General features: G+C 35.0%; 3 protein-coding genes across 5 annotated transcripts; 2 read left to right on the forward strand and 1 right to left on the reverse strand.

Annotated features, from left to right (window-relative positions):
- On the forward strand, positions 2101 to 5099 carry LOC18606830. The gene has a single exon (XM_007040664.2). The coding sequence runs from the start codon at positions 2233 to 2235 to the stop codon at positions 4288 to 4290; it is 2058 nt and encodes a 685-aa protein (XP_007040726.2). The 5' UTR covers positions 2101 to 2232; the 3' UTR covers positions 4291 to 5099.
- LOC18606831 (transcription factor IWS1) lies at positions 5982 to 9891 on the forward strand. The gene is made up of 11 exons (XM_018118228.1): positions 5982 to 6171; positions 6284 to 6704; positions 7154 to 7273; positions 7442 to 7662; positions 7750 to 7879; positions 7978 to 8040; positions 8139 to 8216; positions 8519 to 8610; positions 8728 to 8790; positions 8900 to 9086; positions 9332 to 9891. Exons 1-11 carry the CDS (start codon positions 6164 to 6166, stop codon positions 9428 to 9430), a joined length of 1482 nt encoding a protein of 493 aa, XP_017973717.1. The 5' UTR covers positions 5982 to 6163; the 3' UTR covers positions 9431 to 9891.
- Positions 10586 to 15267, reverse strand: LOC18606832. Of its 3 annotated transcripts, XR_001927267.1 has the most exons (7): positions 14915 to 15267; positions 13569 to 13893; positions 12700 to 13351; positions 12415 to 12614; positions 12092 to 12336; positions 10879 to 11997; positions 10586 to 10752 (listed from the first exon to the last, which is right to left on the reverse strand). XR_001927267.1 is itself a non-coding variant. In XM_018118423.1 (6 exons), the coding sequence occupies exons 2-6, from the start codon at positions 13835 to 13837 to the stop codon at positions 11207 to 11209; spliced, it is 2157 nt and encodes a 718-aa protein (XP_017973912.1). In that variant the 5' UTR covers positions 13838 to 13893; positions 14915 to 15267; the 3' UTR covers positions 10586 to 11206. The 3 variants fall into 3 exon arrangements, 2 of the variants coding, with proteins under 2 accessions (XP_017973912.1, XP_017973913.1); XM_018118423.1 differs by having other exon boundaries at positions 10586 to 11997; XM_018118424.1 differs by lacking the exon at positions 14915 to 15267 and adding an exon at positions 14098 to 14166 and having other exon boundaries at positions 10586 to 11997.

Here is a 15331-nt window from a genome sequence, read left to right on the forward strand (position 1 = left end):
TTAAATTTTTAAAAAGTTAAATTAATTGAATTTTTATAAAAAATGAAATTGATTGAATTATTAAAAAAATAAAGACGATCAAAATTAAACTTATTTTGGTTGGATTTATCCGTTATTTTCGATTTGGATGAGAGTATTTTATAGATATATTGTAAAAATATTTGTAATATTTATATGTATAATACATATTCAAAAAATATATTTAATCAACAATTTTTCAATAGTTGGATTGTTAATTTTTTTTTACAAAAATTCAATCAAAATAATCGAGTAAATTATTCTTCTTAATCAATTTAATACCAAAATTGAAAAAATTAATTCAAATTAACCGAATTCAATAAAGTATCATATTAAATAGAAGCAAAATCAATCTCGAGCTTAAAAACAAATTAATAGAGTTAGTCTTAATCAATTAATACCAAAATTGAAAAAATTAATATGAATTAACTAAATTCAATAAAATATTTTATTAATTTGAACCAAAATCAATCTCAATCTTAGAAACAAACAAATAGGTTCCCTCTTAATCAATTAATACCAAGATCAAAAAAATTAATTCGAATTCAATAAAATATCATATTAAATTAAATCAAAATCAATCTTAAGTTTACAAACAAACTAATAGTTCCCTCTTAATCAATTAATACCAAAATTAAAAAAATTAATCTAAATTGACCGAATTCAATAAAATATCAAGACATTTAAAAAAATAATCCTCAAAGATAAAACATTTTAAAAAATGACATTCTTTATACTTTTAACTGCTTTTAATTAAGTTAGATAAAATTATCCTTAATGATGTTACACACCATGTTTACACGCATATTATAAAAATATTATTATTACACGCTATGTATAAAAACATGTTACACACGTTATAATTAAAAAAATTTGTTACACATTCAAAAAAAATATTTTTGTTACACGTCATGAAAACATGTTATATGCCATTTTGAAAAAATATTATTGTTACACACCATATTAAAAAAATATTATTGTTATTCAAAAAAAGTTTGTTACAATTTAATGTTCAAAATGTTGATGTTACTTATGAACCAAAATTTCAAATCCTCTTAACTCTCTTCATTTCTTTTTATTTTGTTGACAATTTTGCGTCGATTAAAGTGTTTTTCAACATGTTTTCATAAATCAAAATATAAATTTTTTTATCTAAAATATCTATTTTGACTAAAAAAAAATCATTTTGAAACCCTAGATTTATCAATCTTAAATTCTTAAATTTATTGATATTTAAGTTTCGAATTAATATAATTAAAAGCTATTTCAAACATTTGTGATCATTTATACAGTTTTAGTTTAATTCAAAATACTTAAAAATCAAAATTTTCAAATAGGCATAAACTTAAGCACATCAATATTTTCGCTTAGTGTCTTGAAAGCGCGAAAGAGATAAATCGAGAGCATAGCAAATGGATACTAAAAATAAAAATTAATAAATTAGTAAGAGTTAGATGGTGAGAAAGAAATCAAAGGCACTGATGAAAAGAAATTGTGATAAATGATTTAATTTATTTGAAATAATTTCAAATGTATTTTTATCAAATCATAACTAACTATTGTTAAAAGTAATTAAATTTATTTTGATAATTATTTGTAAAACGCCCTTTATCATAAAAGTTATTCCTTATAATTTTCTCTAAACAATCATACTAAATTGAATCAAAATCAATCCCAAGTTTAAAAAACGAGTTAATAGATTCCTTCCTAATGGATTAATAACAAAATAAAAAAGAATTAATTGAATTCAATAAATATCATATTAAATTGACTTAAATCAATCTCAAGCTTAAAAACAAACTAATAATTAATCTCAAGCTTAAAAACAAGTTAATAGATTCCCTCTTAATTGATTAATACCAAAATCAAAAAAATTAATCTGAATTCAATAAAAAATAAATGTTAAATTAATTAAATTAAAATCAATCTCAAACTTAAAAACAAGTTAATAGGTTCTCTATTAACCGATTAATAACAAGATTGAAAAAATTATCCGAATTAACCTACTTCAATTTGATTTTTAAGTCTTTTATTATTATTATTTTTTTTCTTTTGGAAAAAGGGGCATTTTCTTACTAGGAGACTCAAACCAACCAAACCAACACAAGCCGAAGCCTTGGTGAGTGGTGAGAGCACCCGAAACCTAAGAAAATCATTTCTCGGTTTCTCTCCCGACAGCTGGTCGTTCTTTCTCTCAATCTGGTTATCTGAGATATGGCGCCCGACCCAGATGCAGAGCAAGAAGCACAACGCCTGAAAGCTCTGGCAGAAACCAAGTACAAGAATTCAAACCTGAAATCAGCTTTAAAACATGCCAAGAAAGCTCACCGTCTTTTTCCAAACCTAGAAGGCATCTCCTCAATGCTCACTGCTTTTAAAATTCTCCGGGCGGCCTCCCAAGCCGACGCTTCTCCAGACTGGTATAGTATCCTCCAGGTAGAACCCTTCTCCCACATAAATTCAATCAAGAAACAGTATAGGAAACTAGCATTGATTTTGCACCCTGACAAGAACCCATATTTAGGATGTGAAGAAGCGTTTAAGCTTGTGGGTGAAGGGTTTAGGATATTTTCTGATAAGATAAGGAGGAAAGAATATGATATGAAGCTTAGGATTAGGATTCAGGAGGAAAGGGTTGATGGGTTGGAAGAGAATGGTGTAGTAGGTGAGACGTTTTGGACTGCGTGTTCGAGGTGTAGGTTGTTGCATAAGTTTGAAAGGAAGTATTTGGGGCATAATTTGGTCTGCCCAAGTTGTAAGAAGAGCTTTTTGGCAGTGGAGGTTGACGGAGAAGGTGGTGACGGTGAAAGTACAGAGGAGGAGGAGGTGGTGGCCGCAGTCAGTGTAAGTGAGAGGTTGAAGCGGAAGATGGTTTCGAAGGAGAAAATGAGTAGTGTTAAAAGTGTTGGATTGGAGGGGGAAAAGGGTAGTGGTGAGACAATTAGGAGTGTGGGGTTAAGGAGGAAAGTGAGTGATGAGAATTTGAAGGAGAAAGAGAGAGGTGGTGGTGATGATGGGTGGGGTGTGGGGAGATTGAGGAGTGGGGGTTTGAGGAGGAGGATGAGTACTGTTGGGGAGGTATTGGCAAGGTCTGTAGCCGGGAAGGTGGATGATGGCGAGGAGAAGAGATCAAGGTCAAAGAGGGTAAAAGTTGCAGAGGAGACAATGACACTTGCAGAAATGAAGTGGGAAATGAAGCAAAAGGCAAATCAAGGAAGGGAAAAATTGAATCTAAAAGAAAAGGTGAACAAGGCAGGTGAAAAGGAGAAGAAAAGAGATAGACGTGAGCCTCCAAAAAATAGAGTTTCAAAGATTGAGAAACAGAAGGCATCGGAGAAGAGTAAGGATTTTGAGATTGGGAGTCAAGGACCTTCAAAGATGAGTGGAAATTTGGGGATTATGACACGTGCAACTAAGAAAATAAGTGTAGATTTGGAAGCTAGGACTCAAGAAGGTGGGAAGAAGAATCAAAATTCAGAGCTCACAAAGCAAGGGACTTCAAGAAAGAAAGTGAAGTTGGACATTAAGAAGCGTTGTGGTTCAAAGAGTGGGGACATGAAGATTATGGCTGTGGAGGATTCAGATTTCTATGATTTTGATAAAGATAGATTGGAGAGGAATTTTAAAAGCGGGCAAGTGTGGGCTATATATGATGATGATGATGGAATGCCTAGGCATTATGGTTTGATTGAGGAAGTATTTACAGTAAATCCTTTTGAATTGAAGATGAGTTGGTTGGACTTTCAGAATAACGGGGATGACAGATTGATTAGTTGGGAGAAAAGGGGATTTCATGTATCTTGTGGGAGATTTAAGGCCGCCAGGAAGAGTTCCATAAACTCTGTGAATATCTTTTCACACATGGTAGAATGTGAAAGGGCAGCAAAGGAACTTTATAGGATTTATCCAAAGAAGGGCTCAGTTTGGGCACTTTATAATGAAGCTAAATCAGGTGCAGCAGGAAGAAACTTTTCAGCTAGAGATAAACACTGCTATGACATAGTTGTGTTTTTAACTACCTACAGTGAGATTCATGGATTGAGCATGGCATATCTTGAGAAAGTTGATGGATTCAGGACAATATTTAAAAGACAGGAGATTGGGTGTCAGGCTATTAGATGGCTTGAAAAAGATGATATTCGGTTGTTTTCGCATCAGATTCCTGCTCGAAAGCTTTCTAGCGATGATGTCCCTGATCTTTTGAAAGACTGCTGGGAACTTGATCCTACTTCACTTCCTCCCGACCTTCTTGCTATTGGCTTGGAAAGTTGATATTTCAGAAACCTTAATTGATTACTGTATAGCTGTTGCCTAGTTATTTTGGAGGATCTGTTTAGATGTAAGTTTAAGTACCCTGAGGAGGCAAGTAATGAATTTTAGTTGCTTTATAGTTTCCACAGGGTACAACACGTTATTCTAATAGGTGCTGCAAATATTTCTCACCTTCTAAATTCTGATGAGGCAGATTGCGAGCAGCCATCCTGGTTTTTATTAATTCAGTAGTTTTCTCTTACCAACTGTTTCATGATTTTTAGTTACTGTAGAGTGCGGATAGAAACTTTTGCTTCCTGCACTTGTAAAGAGCTTTGTGCATTTATGATGTTCTTTTAGGCGCAGGGTGTACTTGATCTTCCCTTCCTGCCTCTTAAACTACTTGACAGGTTTCTCTTGGAGGCAATAGCCAACAAGACGGTGTCTGGTCCATCTCCTACGAATGGCTTCCAAAATTTCCAGCATTTAGGCTTAAAGGAACCAGAGGACAGGCTGTCTTGAGCTTCTTTCATTCATCAGTTCCGCTGACTTGCATTTCCGGTATTTTTTTCAATGTTCTGGACTTTCAACTGGTTTAGCCTTCAGGCTGCATAGACTGTACCTGTCCTTCAATGATGTAATATGATTTGCATTGATAATTTCAGTTTCATGATGGATTTGTAAGTTTGCTTTTCATGTTTCAATTCATTACCTCTTCAACATTGTCAAAGATCTGTAAGTTGACTGCAATGTTATGGCAGCCATGTAAATCCTATAGGCTATAATCTCATGGAGCAACATTTTCAATGATAACCTTGTTGAATTCTTCATTGTTCTTGCTCTAGTCACCTCCATTGTGTGTGAGAAATATCAATTCCCATCAAAGTTGAATCCTATAATAGATTTTTTTTTGTTTTCACCAGGTGGTTGGGTTAGAGTAGTTCTGACCTATAAAACTAGTTTTTATACATATTGTAATAATAGGTTTGAAGTACAAAGAATTCAAGAATGTTATAATATTAAAATTAGTAATATATATATAGAAATATAGTAAATTACTAAGTTTGGTGTCACGAGTTAAATGATAGAAAAAAATTACTAAAATATTAAATAAATTCATAATAAATAATATAAATGAAGGGTATGAATGTAATATTATTTTTTTTTATAAATGAAGATTTGAATTTATTTTAAAATTTTCATTTTCTCATACTTTTAACTAATAATAAGTTTGTAACTCCTTCCACTTACTTTTCCTCTCTTTTTTCATTTCTTTTTGTGTCAAAATCTTTTCTAATCGTCGGAAATAAATTTTTTAAAGTATAAATGAAAGTGATTGAATTATTAGGATACTTTTGATTAAACATCATTATTTTAATTATGCAATTGAAAACCAGAAAAAAAATTATAAGCTAGTAATCTCAAACCATCAATTTTAATTTTGACATGATTCCTCTAATTTGATAAATATGTAATTATATATGTATATTATAAAGTATGGATACTACGCTTAAGAAAATAATAATAAATTTTAAATTATTAAAAAATACATGTCGACATCTGATAATGTTCGATTTAGTGATTGACTATTTCATTTCTTTGAATAAAAAATTATTAAAAATATAAAGAAGCTAGAAAATGACTATCAAGCCCACATATAATTGGTTAATCGTGAATATTTTGGGGTCCCAGCGGATAAAAGAGTAAAGAGAAAAAACAAAAACCGTCCCCATTTGGGCCGGATCTCCGATTGGACCGACTTGGCGGGTGAGACGTGAAAAAGGAATTTCGTCCCCCGCTCAGTTTATACTACGTCTCTGTTTCTTCGTTCCCCCCCCNAAAATCAAAGAAAAAGAAAGATTCAATTCTGCGCCCGTGATTGATCGCCATCGCCATGGATTCGTAAGCTTTCTCTTGTTTCTCTTGAATTTTGGGTTCAAATTTGATCGAATTTTTGTGTGTGTGGAAAAACTAGGGTTTTTTAGGGTAATTCTTTATTTTGGGTCTCTTGTAGTTATCGCGATGAGGAAGGAGAGCCGATTATGGACTATGACGACATTCAATCCGACCCCGGTTCTCCGGAGCCGCGACAAGACCTTCTTGATGACGTGGAGGATGACATGGAGGATTGGGGCCGACGAGAACGGTCGCAGACGCCGGTTTACGATACTGATAAGGTCGGGAAGCCGAGAAAAAGACTGGTCAAGAAAGGGGGCTCTATGGGAAAAGAGAGTATGGATGCCCCTGAGTTGTTAGATGAAGATGAAGATGCCAATTTTGGGAGGGAAGGATCGGAGTCGGATGCCAGGAAGAGGAAGAAGAAGGAGAAGAGTCTCAAGGAGAAAAAGTATGGGGGTGGTGGTGAAAAAGGAACTGTTACGAAGTTGGGGAAGTCAGAGGAAGTGAATGAGATGTGGGAGTGGGTTAATCCTGAGGTAATTTTTTTTATGCTAATTGAATTATGGTTGTTTGATTGGATTGTGGCTTCGGTGGTTTGGCTTTTTATTTTATATGTTCATCTTAAAGGACATCAGGATCTCTAGTTTTTATGTGTGTATGGAAATGAACAAGCTTGAAGTAATATCTTCACATGATTAAGAATCGCTGTCAAAATATTGGCTTTAGGCTCATCATTATCATTGCTACTGGTAGAACATGAATTTTTATAGTTCTTTCCATGGATAAATTACAAAGCTACTTTAACCTGTTTCTATTTTTTTAAGTCATTGATGATTCTGTTTCTCCCCTATATGTTTCTATTTAATTATATTAAGTTGCTTACTAAGATAGTTTGTTTGTGATCAAATTTCTGCTTTGGAATAAAATAAAATGAGGTCAAAGCTAACCAAGTTTTTTCTTTGTCCATTTTCTCTGCACTGGATAGAATGATCAAGAGGGTGTTAGGACTATGGATGATGATGACTTCATAGATGACAGTGGTGTTGACCCTGCAGACAGATATGGGAGTGACAATGAAGCAAGGTCACCTGGTGATGCCCCTCAGGTTGTCAATCATCTTTTTATGGCTATCATGTATGCTTGTCTTCATGTTGGCTTGCTGTGATATTTATAGAATTTTGTACTTATAAATACAATTCATTGGTCGCTTAAAATATGTTTTGAAGAGTTTTGTTCTTTTTAAGCTTTCTGGTTCATTTTTATGATCTTTTAGGCAGAGGAAGACGGTGAGGATCCTGAGATTAAGGATTTATTCAAGATGGGTAAAAAAAGAAAGAAGAATGAGAAAAGCCCTGCAGAAATTGCATTACTGGTTGAGAATGTTATGGCTGAGCTTGAGGTAACTGCTGAAGAAGATGCAGAGCTTAATAGACAAGGGAAGCCCGCGATTAATAAACTCAAGAAGTTGCCACTTCTTACTGAGGTTCTCTCAAAGTAAGCTGCTTGCCAAGTTAATGTGGCTTGGATGTATTAACCTAGCAATTATCATTCTTATTTTCTTTTAAATTGCTCTTTGTGTAGGAAGCAGCTTCAACCAGAATTCTTAGATCATGGAGTTTTAACCTTGTTGAAGAATTGGCTCGAACCCCTTCCTGATGGAAGCTTACCAAATATAAATATCCGTGCAGCAATTTTGAGGATATTGACTGATGTATAGAGTGGCCTTCTTTCTGTTTTGCCCTGTTTAGTAATGGTCATTGCCGTACATTTTTTTATATGAAAAAGTGAAATGTTGCTTTCTTCATGCAGTTTCCAATTGATCTAGAGCAGCATGATAGAAGGGAGCAACTAAAGAGGAGTGGTCTTGGAAAGGTAAGTAATCACCTTAGAGAAACAATCACATTCAGCTTTATGTTCAAAGTATCTTGGATTGGTTTTAGACCTTTTTCTTTTTCAAAATTTTTGGACAGGTGATTATGTTTTTATCAAAATCTGATGAGGAAACCACTTCCAACAGAAAACTTGCTAAGGATTTGGTCGATAAATGGGTATGTGTCGGTTTAAGCTCCTGGTTGTTTATATGCTAGGATTCCCCCTTTGCTTTCTCATCTTCTTTAGATCTATATTGGCAATTGTCATTCCCTGTGGGCTTTATGTTTTATTTTATTTTTTATGCATTAGCATGTTGCCTATAGGAGTATAGTTCTCATCTGACTTTTTAGTGGTTGTGATTTCAGTAATAGCTTGGTTTTCATCAAAATTTTGTTTGTCAAGTTCTTTTATGTATATTCATGAAATTCTTTTTCGTCCAGGGTATTAATTCTTTTATATAATTTTGAACATAATGCAGAGTAGACCAATCTTTAATAAGAGCACAAGGTTTGAGGACATGAGAAATATTGATGATGATAGGGTTCCCTTGCGAAGGCCTTCTGTGAAAAGGTACCCTTTGTAATCAGTTTTATGCAAAATATGCCATCTTGTATGTTAACCAATTTTGTCATGTGCATACATTTTCCATCCGCATTTCTTTTTAATTTTTTTCAAATTCTTTTATAGACCTGCAAATAGAGCTGCTGCAATGGAATCTAGAGATGGTGATTTTGATTTGGATATTTCTCGGTAAGATGTAATTACTTCCTTAGTTATATTTGTCCTGGTATTCATTTGGTTCACATCAGTGTCTGATTCTATATGCTCTGACCCTTATTGTTGGTTATAAAAATTACAGAGACCACAAGTCTGGTCGATCATCATCAGGTCAACATGCTTCAAGGACAGAATCTTCTTCAAGGCTGCATGCTTCAAGGCCAGAAGCAACGCCAATGGATTTTGTTGTGCGTCCCCAGTCTAAGATTGATCCAGATGAAATTAGAGCACGTGCGAAACAAGTTGTACAAGATCAGCGTCGTCAAAAGGTTTTTTTTTTAACTCTCCTTAATATTAATTTTGTTTTGGTTTTATTGTTTGGAAAAGGTTACTTGATTAACGAAACAAAAGGGGATGTTCACCTCTATTGTTCCTTTAGCTGTCAGAACATCAAGATTGCAACACTCCTTGTATTTACTTCATGGTGATACCTGAACAATCTGGCAACACGCATTCCAAATGCTCTACATTCCCTCTTCACTATATTTTCTGAAATATAACTTTCTCATGACAGATGAGTAAGAAGTTGCTGCAGTTGAAGGCACCAAAAAAGAAGCAGTTGCAGGCTACTAAACTTAGTGTTGAGGGTCGTGGTATGCTCAAATACCTGTAATGTTACTGCACACCCGAATTGGCAGAAAAGAACGATGCACTGGGTGAGCCCAATCCCATTAAATTTGCTGCTCAGTGATGCTTGGCTGCAAAGACCTATATGAGCTTTCTGTTGTGTTGAAGAGAGCTACTTCAAGTGTCCTTGATGCAAATGTTTCTATTTTACATCCAAATATTGGAAATGATAGATTGCGGCCATTTAACCTTGTTCAGCTTCCTTGATGATTTTATTTATCGGCTGCTGCACGGTTCGGAGATAAATGTGGTCGAATCTTAATACTTGTTAAATTTGAATGTTTTAGCTTCAATATTGATGCTATTGCTACCTTTTATGTTCAAGGAATTTTGGGACAAACAACCATTGTTGTGGACCTTGCAGTGGCCAGTTTATATGGTTCTCAGTGTGGATTAGTCTTTGCTAAAGGGGAAAGAATAAAAAGTTGCATTGAGAAATTGAAGCAATGTCGAAATTCTCTTTATCAGAGTAAAAGGCTTCATATTTATATTAAGTACACCAATGCTACAAATTTCCATTTTATTATATTATCTCAAATTCCCCCAGCAGAAAAACAAGACCTTAAACCGTAAGGCCGCAGTTGCAGTGATTATATGGATGTAGTTCAGCGACCCTTTTTATTGTTTAAGCAAGACCTTAACTTGGGCTGTTTGCCGTTTGTGCTGATTCAAGAAAATGTTACTATTTCAAGCTTGCAAGCTGTAGAGGCTCTGCTTATTGTAATTTTGAAGTAGGATTTTCCATATAATCATAGTGTCACGGTTCATATCAATTTGTAATATCGTTCAAGGGTCTCATAGCCTCATAGGTTTAAAATGTTGTGAATAATACCTAAATGTTTAATTATACCCTTCATTCTATATGAAATTCTTGATTTCCCTTTGAGGCCATGACACATAACATCTGAATTTCAAGCAACATTTCGATTCTAAATTTCTAAAACCAATTGTCATATTTCCATGTATTTTAGAACTAAAGACTATCTCGACACTTCTCTATATTTCGACTTAGATTAATACGTTGAATGTATGTATCAGGTGCTTGCACATGCATAAATGTCAACAAATATGTAAATGAGATGAATGATATTTAATCTTTTATTATACAAGTTGGGAAGCAATCAATGGCTTGCAAGAAAAATTAGTGTAATCATATCTTCCATTAAATAATTATCTTATAATATAATCTTTCTATGCAGCTCACATTCAATGTTCAACAGTCTATACATGATTTTGTAATTGTCCATTGGCAAGATGCCTTATGCCATAGTCTCTATTCCCAGAACAAAAATGTACTTTAAGGGCCTCCTGAAAAAGGAAAGACAATATACAAAATAATATATATATATAGCTCCAGAAATGACAAGATTAACTAGGGGAAAACACTTAGGGTTTCCAAATTCGGAAGCAAATCTCAATAACATAGATAGATACCTTCTTTTTCAAGATGTTGGCCTTCAAATTTCTCCCGAAATGAATGTTGGAATGAACATGAATATGCGGACACATCTTGGAGTTCATTTTGTCTTTACACTGGCAACCGCAGCAAGATAGACATATTGTACTTCAAATCCATCTTTGGAGGTTGCAAAGTGCACTCATTTTATTTTAACATAGCTTGTGTTACCCATCAAATAATTCAAGCGATGGAGTCAGGATGATGATATCCAGCATGGAAACAAACATTATTTTCAAAACAGAGGTTCCAGTCCAAAGGGTCTGAAGTTTGCTAAATGCTGACCTACATAAACAACTTAGATGATCATCTTAATCTTGATAATCTTTTCCGCTTTCGATTCTTCTTCTGCAGATTCTTCGTGATGCTCTTGGAACTAGATGGAATAGCTGGAAGGGAAGCAGGTATACCAACAAATGTTCTGCCTTTCTTAGAAACCCATTTCAATGGCATATTTTTTACCACAATGCCAATATCATTTGAACTATTCAGTTCAACAAGCTGTTTGATTTGATCCAGCATCTGGTGGGTCCAGGCAACTGACTCATCTAATGCAATGGAGTCATCCATTGGTTTCTTTAAAAGATCTATCAATATCTCTCTGAATGACTGAAAAGACATCGAAGGTTTGTAGCCTTCACGATTTTCACACATCATATTCACCTTGATTACATGCTTGCAAAAATTACCTTGCATTGACCATGCACAGTCGCAGAAAGCAAAGTCTGATCCAGGATTCCAAACTAAATGTGTTATGCTGCTGTCTTTCTGGCTTGCTACCTTTGCAAATAGGTTGGCCTTATCACCTAAGGTAACAAAAGAATCAGGAATTTGCAGCGCTCGGTGCCAAGACGTAGATGCAATATATTCCTCCTTGACATTTTGAAAAGAATCACTTTCATCTGCATACCGATCAAGCCAATATGTTGAATGCAACTCAGTTGTCAGCTTGTGCACTAACCAGTCAACTCTTTGAAGTGCACCAAGATGTGAATCATCAAACAATTTTGTTTTCAGCTTCACATGGTAGGCTTCTATGGCACCAGATGCTTCCTGGCTTGCAAGTGGAATAGTTTTCATTGTTGAAAGCCACATTTCTGTCGTGAAAAAAAAAGAAAAAGAACAACAACAGCAGTATTAGACATGGAAACCTTCGTGGCATTGCATGTGTAATAGCGAGAGAGATCTAACCAATTTTAGGCACCCAAGAGGATTTGAAATACTCCACGAAGGCAGTTTGATCAACAAAATCCTGAATTAATTCTTCCAAGGCAACTGAAGTATTGATGCCACCCCATATGCTGTAAACTATTTCACCTAGACGCTTAAAAATTTCCCGCTGAACTTCAATGTTGGAACATTTCTTAACAACATTCCTCAACCAAGATCTACGAACACGCCAAAGAGAAAATAGGATAGGACAATAAAAAGTATCCCTGATAAAATAGCCAAAATCAAGAGTAAGAAAGTGATACATTCAATACAAACCAAACTTTAAAGCAAAAATACCCTGCCTTATGGGATCAATCTCCATTGCTGCATCATCAATCAAAAAACCATTGATCTTCCATCCAGGCTCAATGCTCCGAGCTCGATCAAGCAAAGCTTTCATCCATTTAGCCACATCTGACTTTGCAACGCTGCGGGTAATGACCCATGAAACAGGCAATGCATGTTGTCTTGAATCAAAGACAAGAAGGGTGCATAAGGGGTACTGCATTCAGAAACATCATCATGTAATACCAAATGAAATAGCATTCTTTAAGCTCTGAACAAACACAATTCAATCAGTTTTTTACCTTGAGTCTTTTAATACCAAATGTTGAATCAGCAGCAATAAGACTGCGATGGCCAAAACGAACCATCTGTTGCAACTGCCATTCTGTCTGAATCCCAAGAATGAAAGGATCTGTCTCAGATGTGTCCTGATAGAAAAATATAGATTTCTTATTGCGTTCAACCCACATCCGGATGCTAGCTTGATCATCCAGATCTAACTCGTGGGTAGATCTCTTAATGATCATCCCAAGTTTGCGGACATATTGGGAAGCAAGGGTACTAACTCTTGCATCTGAACCACAGTATCGTTGAATGCACTCAATGTGTTTCTCTAGCACATTTTCTTCAGGAATGCCCAGATAGATCATAGACATTGTTTGTTGTTGAATCTCATTGGAAATATATGGAATTTTCTTGGCACCAGGGCCAATGGCATCTTTGTCAAGGGGCCCATGGCAGACAAAACCAGATTTGTTTATATGGCGTCTCTCATTGTATATAATAAGTGCAAGTGATGGCTGAGCATAAAGACGTTTCACTACAAAATGGCACATACATCCCCGCATGGATTGAGGTCTAGCAGCCCGGTTTCGGGTGTTTAGACGATATTTTCGACTAGGTAATATACCTCCACCTTCCCCATAATTTTCAGGACCGAAGGAACACCAATATCTTCACATGTAAAAGGGAAAATAATAAGAACAAATGTTTCTCCTCAGGTAGAACTCATATTTATGACAAAAAGAAATTTCATATCATCGACACTTAAAGAAATATATCAGGGTTTTGTTTCATAGAATCAATCAAAAGACAAGATTCTGATGCTCAGAGAGTGGGGAAATAAATGAGAAAAAAATGGAAAACATTGATAAGCATGGGTCAAACTTACAGTCTATATTCCAAATATTCATCGCTTTTATACTCCTTTAAACTGCCCTTTGATCGTTTCCGTCCCCTTTCAATATGGAATCGTGTTGGGCATTCCACATTGGAGCATTCTCCAATTATAAATTCATCCACTCGAGCATAAGGAATGAGTGCTACATCATCATGGTGCTCAGCTGCGCCGAACTTTGTCCAAGTCAAATCAGCAGAACAGAACTCCTCCTCTGGTGGATCTTGCACTGGAATATCAAGTATGGATTCAACTATCTCCATCTACAGACTATTTCAACCTTTAAAATTTACAACCAAGCCAACATTCAGCAGCATACCTGCAAAATTAAGCATAGGGACTAGCATGATCAAAAAATAACAATGATAAAATTTAAAAAACATGCCACCATATTCATTTTATAAATTCTTTTTTCCCATAAATAACTTTTATCTTCACAAAAGAGACATGCTTGAAGAAACAGGATCATAGTTAATCTAGTCAGCAAATGAAAATTCTTATTATTGGAAATCTCATACTCAACCATTAAAGCCAAATAATGTCCACATCTTCTCTTCAATAGGTCTTAAAACTTCAACTTAAGGTAAGCAAGAGTTAGAGCTGCAAACTATGAAGCACCAAAACTTTAACAGATCGCCCAATCGCATATCAGTATCACATCTAAATCAATTATCAAATACTACTATGGCAAGAATAGGATATTAAAATAGATTGAAATCTAACTTTTGTTATTTTGGACATGGCAAGGATACATGAAAATATACACTGAACGAAGCTAAATGCATCAAATGATAGTATAATTACTCAGGCTTGAAGATTCACATTCTTTGCTTTTCCCTTAAACTATTCCAAAACAAAACAAAAACCATAAATTCACCGAAGAGAGAGCAACCTATTCAACATCAAGATATATTGTTTGACCATACAGCGCAGACTCCAAACATGAACCAATCGATTACTTTCTCGAACTATAGCAGACTGAATCAGATGCGGTTGAAAAGTACCAGCAACAGCTAACCAACAAAATTTTACCTAGGAATACGACTAGTCCTAACTTAACAACGTAATTCGCAAAAGTTGGAATAAAAATCAAGTCTTGGCCTAAAATCTCCAATGCTAGACTAATGATAATGAACTAACCATATTCAACTTCACATCAAATTAAAAACCAAGTTTTAGTTTTTTTGGAACAAGGAGCTCAGGAAAGGATGTACGTATCAATACATTGAAGCTAAGTATAATCATAAGCAAGCTTCACAATGGTGTTTGCTCCAACAAAAACCAATTTTTTTCTCATCAACAGTCTTTTAGATAAGATAGAGAGAGTAGAAAAAGAGTACCTGTCGACAGGACTAGCAGAAACAGGGCTTCATTCCTTTCTGGGTCTAGTCCAATTTAGTTGCAGATGGAACAGCAAATAGAGAGAGAGTAAATAAAATAAAATAAAAGTAAAGAAAAGAGATTTTAGAGGGAGGGTTGTAGGGTTTTTGGCAAATTTTGAGAGAGAAAGGGAGGAAGTGGTACAGTGCAGAAAGGGGGCGGTTGGGGTTAGTTTGGGGATGCGAATTAGATATCCTAATACTGATTTCGGCTTACCCTGTTTTTAGGGCTGCGCTGTGTTTGATTTGCCTCGTCTTTTCCTAACGTTTCTCGGCGAGTCGAACGTCGGCCACAGGTTAAGTTACGTGGGCTTTTGGCCTCTGGCTCTGGGTGAACATCTTTTTCTTTTGAAAGTTTGATTGGTCAAGTTTGGGTCA

This window comes from Theobroma cacao, chromosome 3, assembly GCF_000208745.1.
Source record: "Theobroma cacao cultivar B97-61/B2 chromosome 3, Criollo_cocoa_genome_V2, whole genome shotgun sequence".
Classification (NCBI taxonomy): domain Eukaryota; kingdom Viridiplantae; phylum Streptophyta; class Magnoliopsida; order Malvales; family Malvaceae; genus Theobroma; species Theobroma cacao.

Excerpts from the sequence above, each read along its gene's own strand:
- LOC18606830 (XM_007040664.2), top strand. The coding sequence starts at position 2,233 with ATGGCGCCCGACCCAGATGCAGAGCAAGAAGCACAACGCCTGAAAGCT.
- LOC18606831 (XM_018118228.1), top strand. Across the intron at positions 6,705-7,153 it reads GGGAGTGGGTTAATCCTGAG|AATGATCAAGAGGGTGTTAG; the intron begins GTAATTTTTTTT and ends TGCACTGGATAG. Across the intron at positions 7,880-7,977 it reads TTTTGAGGATATTGACTGAT|TTTCCAATTGATCTAGAGCA; the intron begins GTATAGAGTGGC and ends TTCTTCATGCAG.
- LOC18606832 (XM_018118423.1), bottom strand. The coding sequence starts at position 13,837 with ATGGAGATAGTTGAATCCATACTTGATATTCCAGTGCAAGATCCACCA. Across the intron at positions 13,352-13,568 it reads GAATATTTGGAATATAGACT|ATATTGGTGTTCCTTCGGTC; the intron begins GTAAGTTTGACC and ends TTACATGTGAAG. Across the intron at positions 12,337-12,414 it reads ATGGAGATTGATCCCATAAG|GGATACTTTTTATTGTCCTA; the intron begins GCAGGGTATTTT and ends CTATTTTATCAG.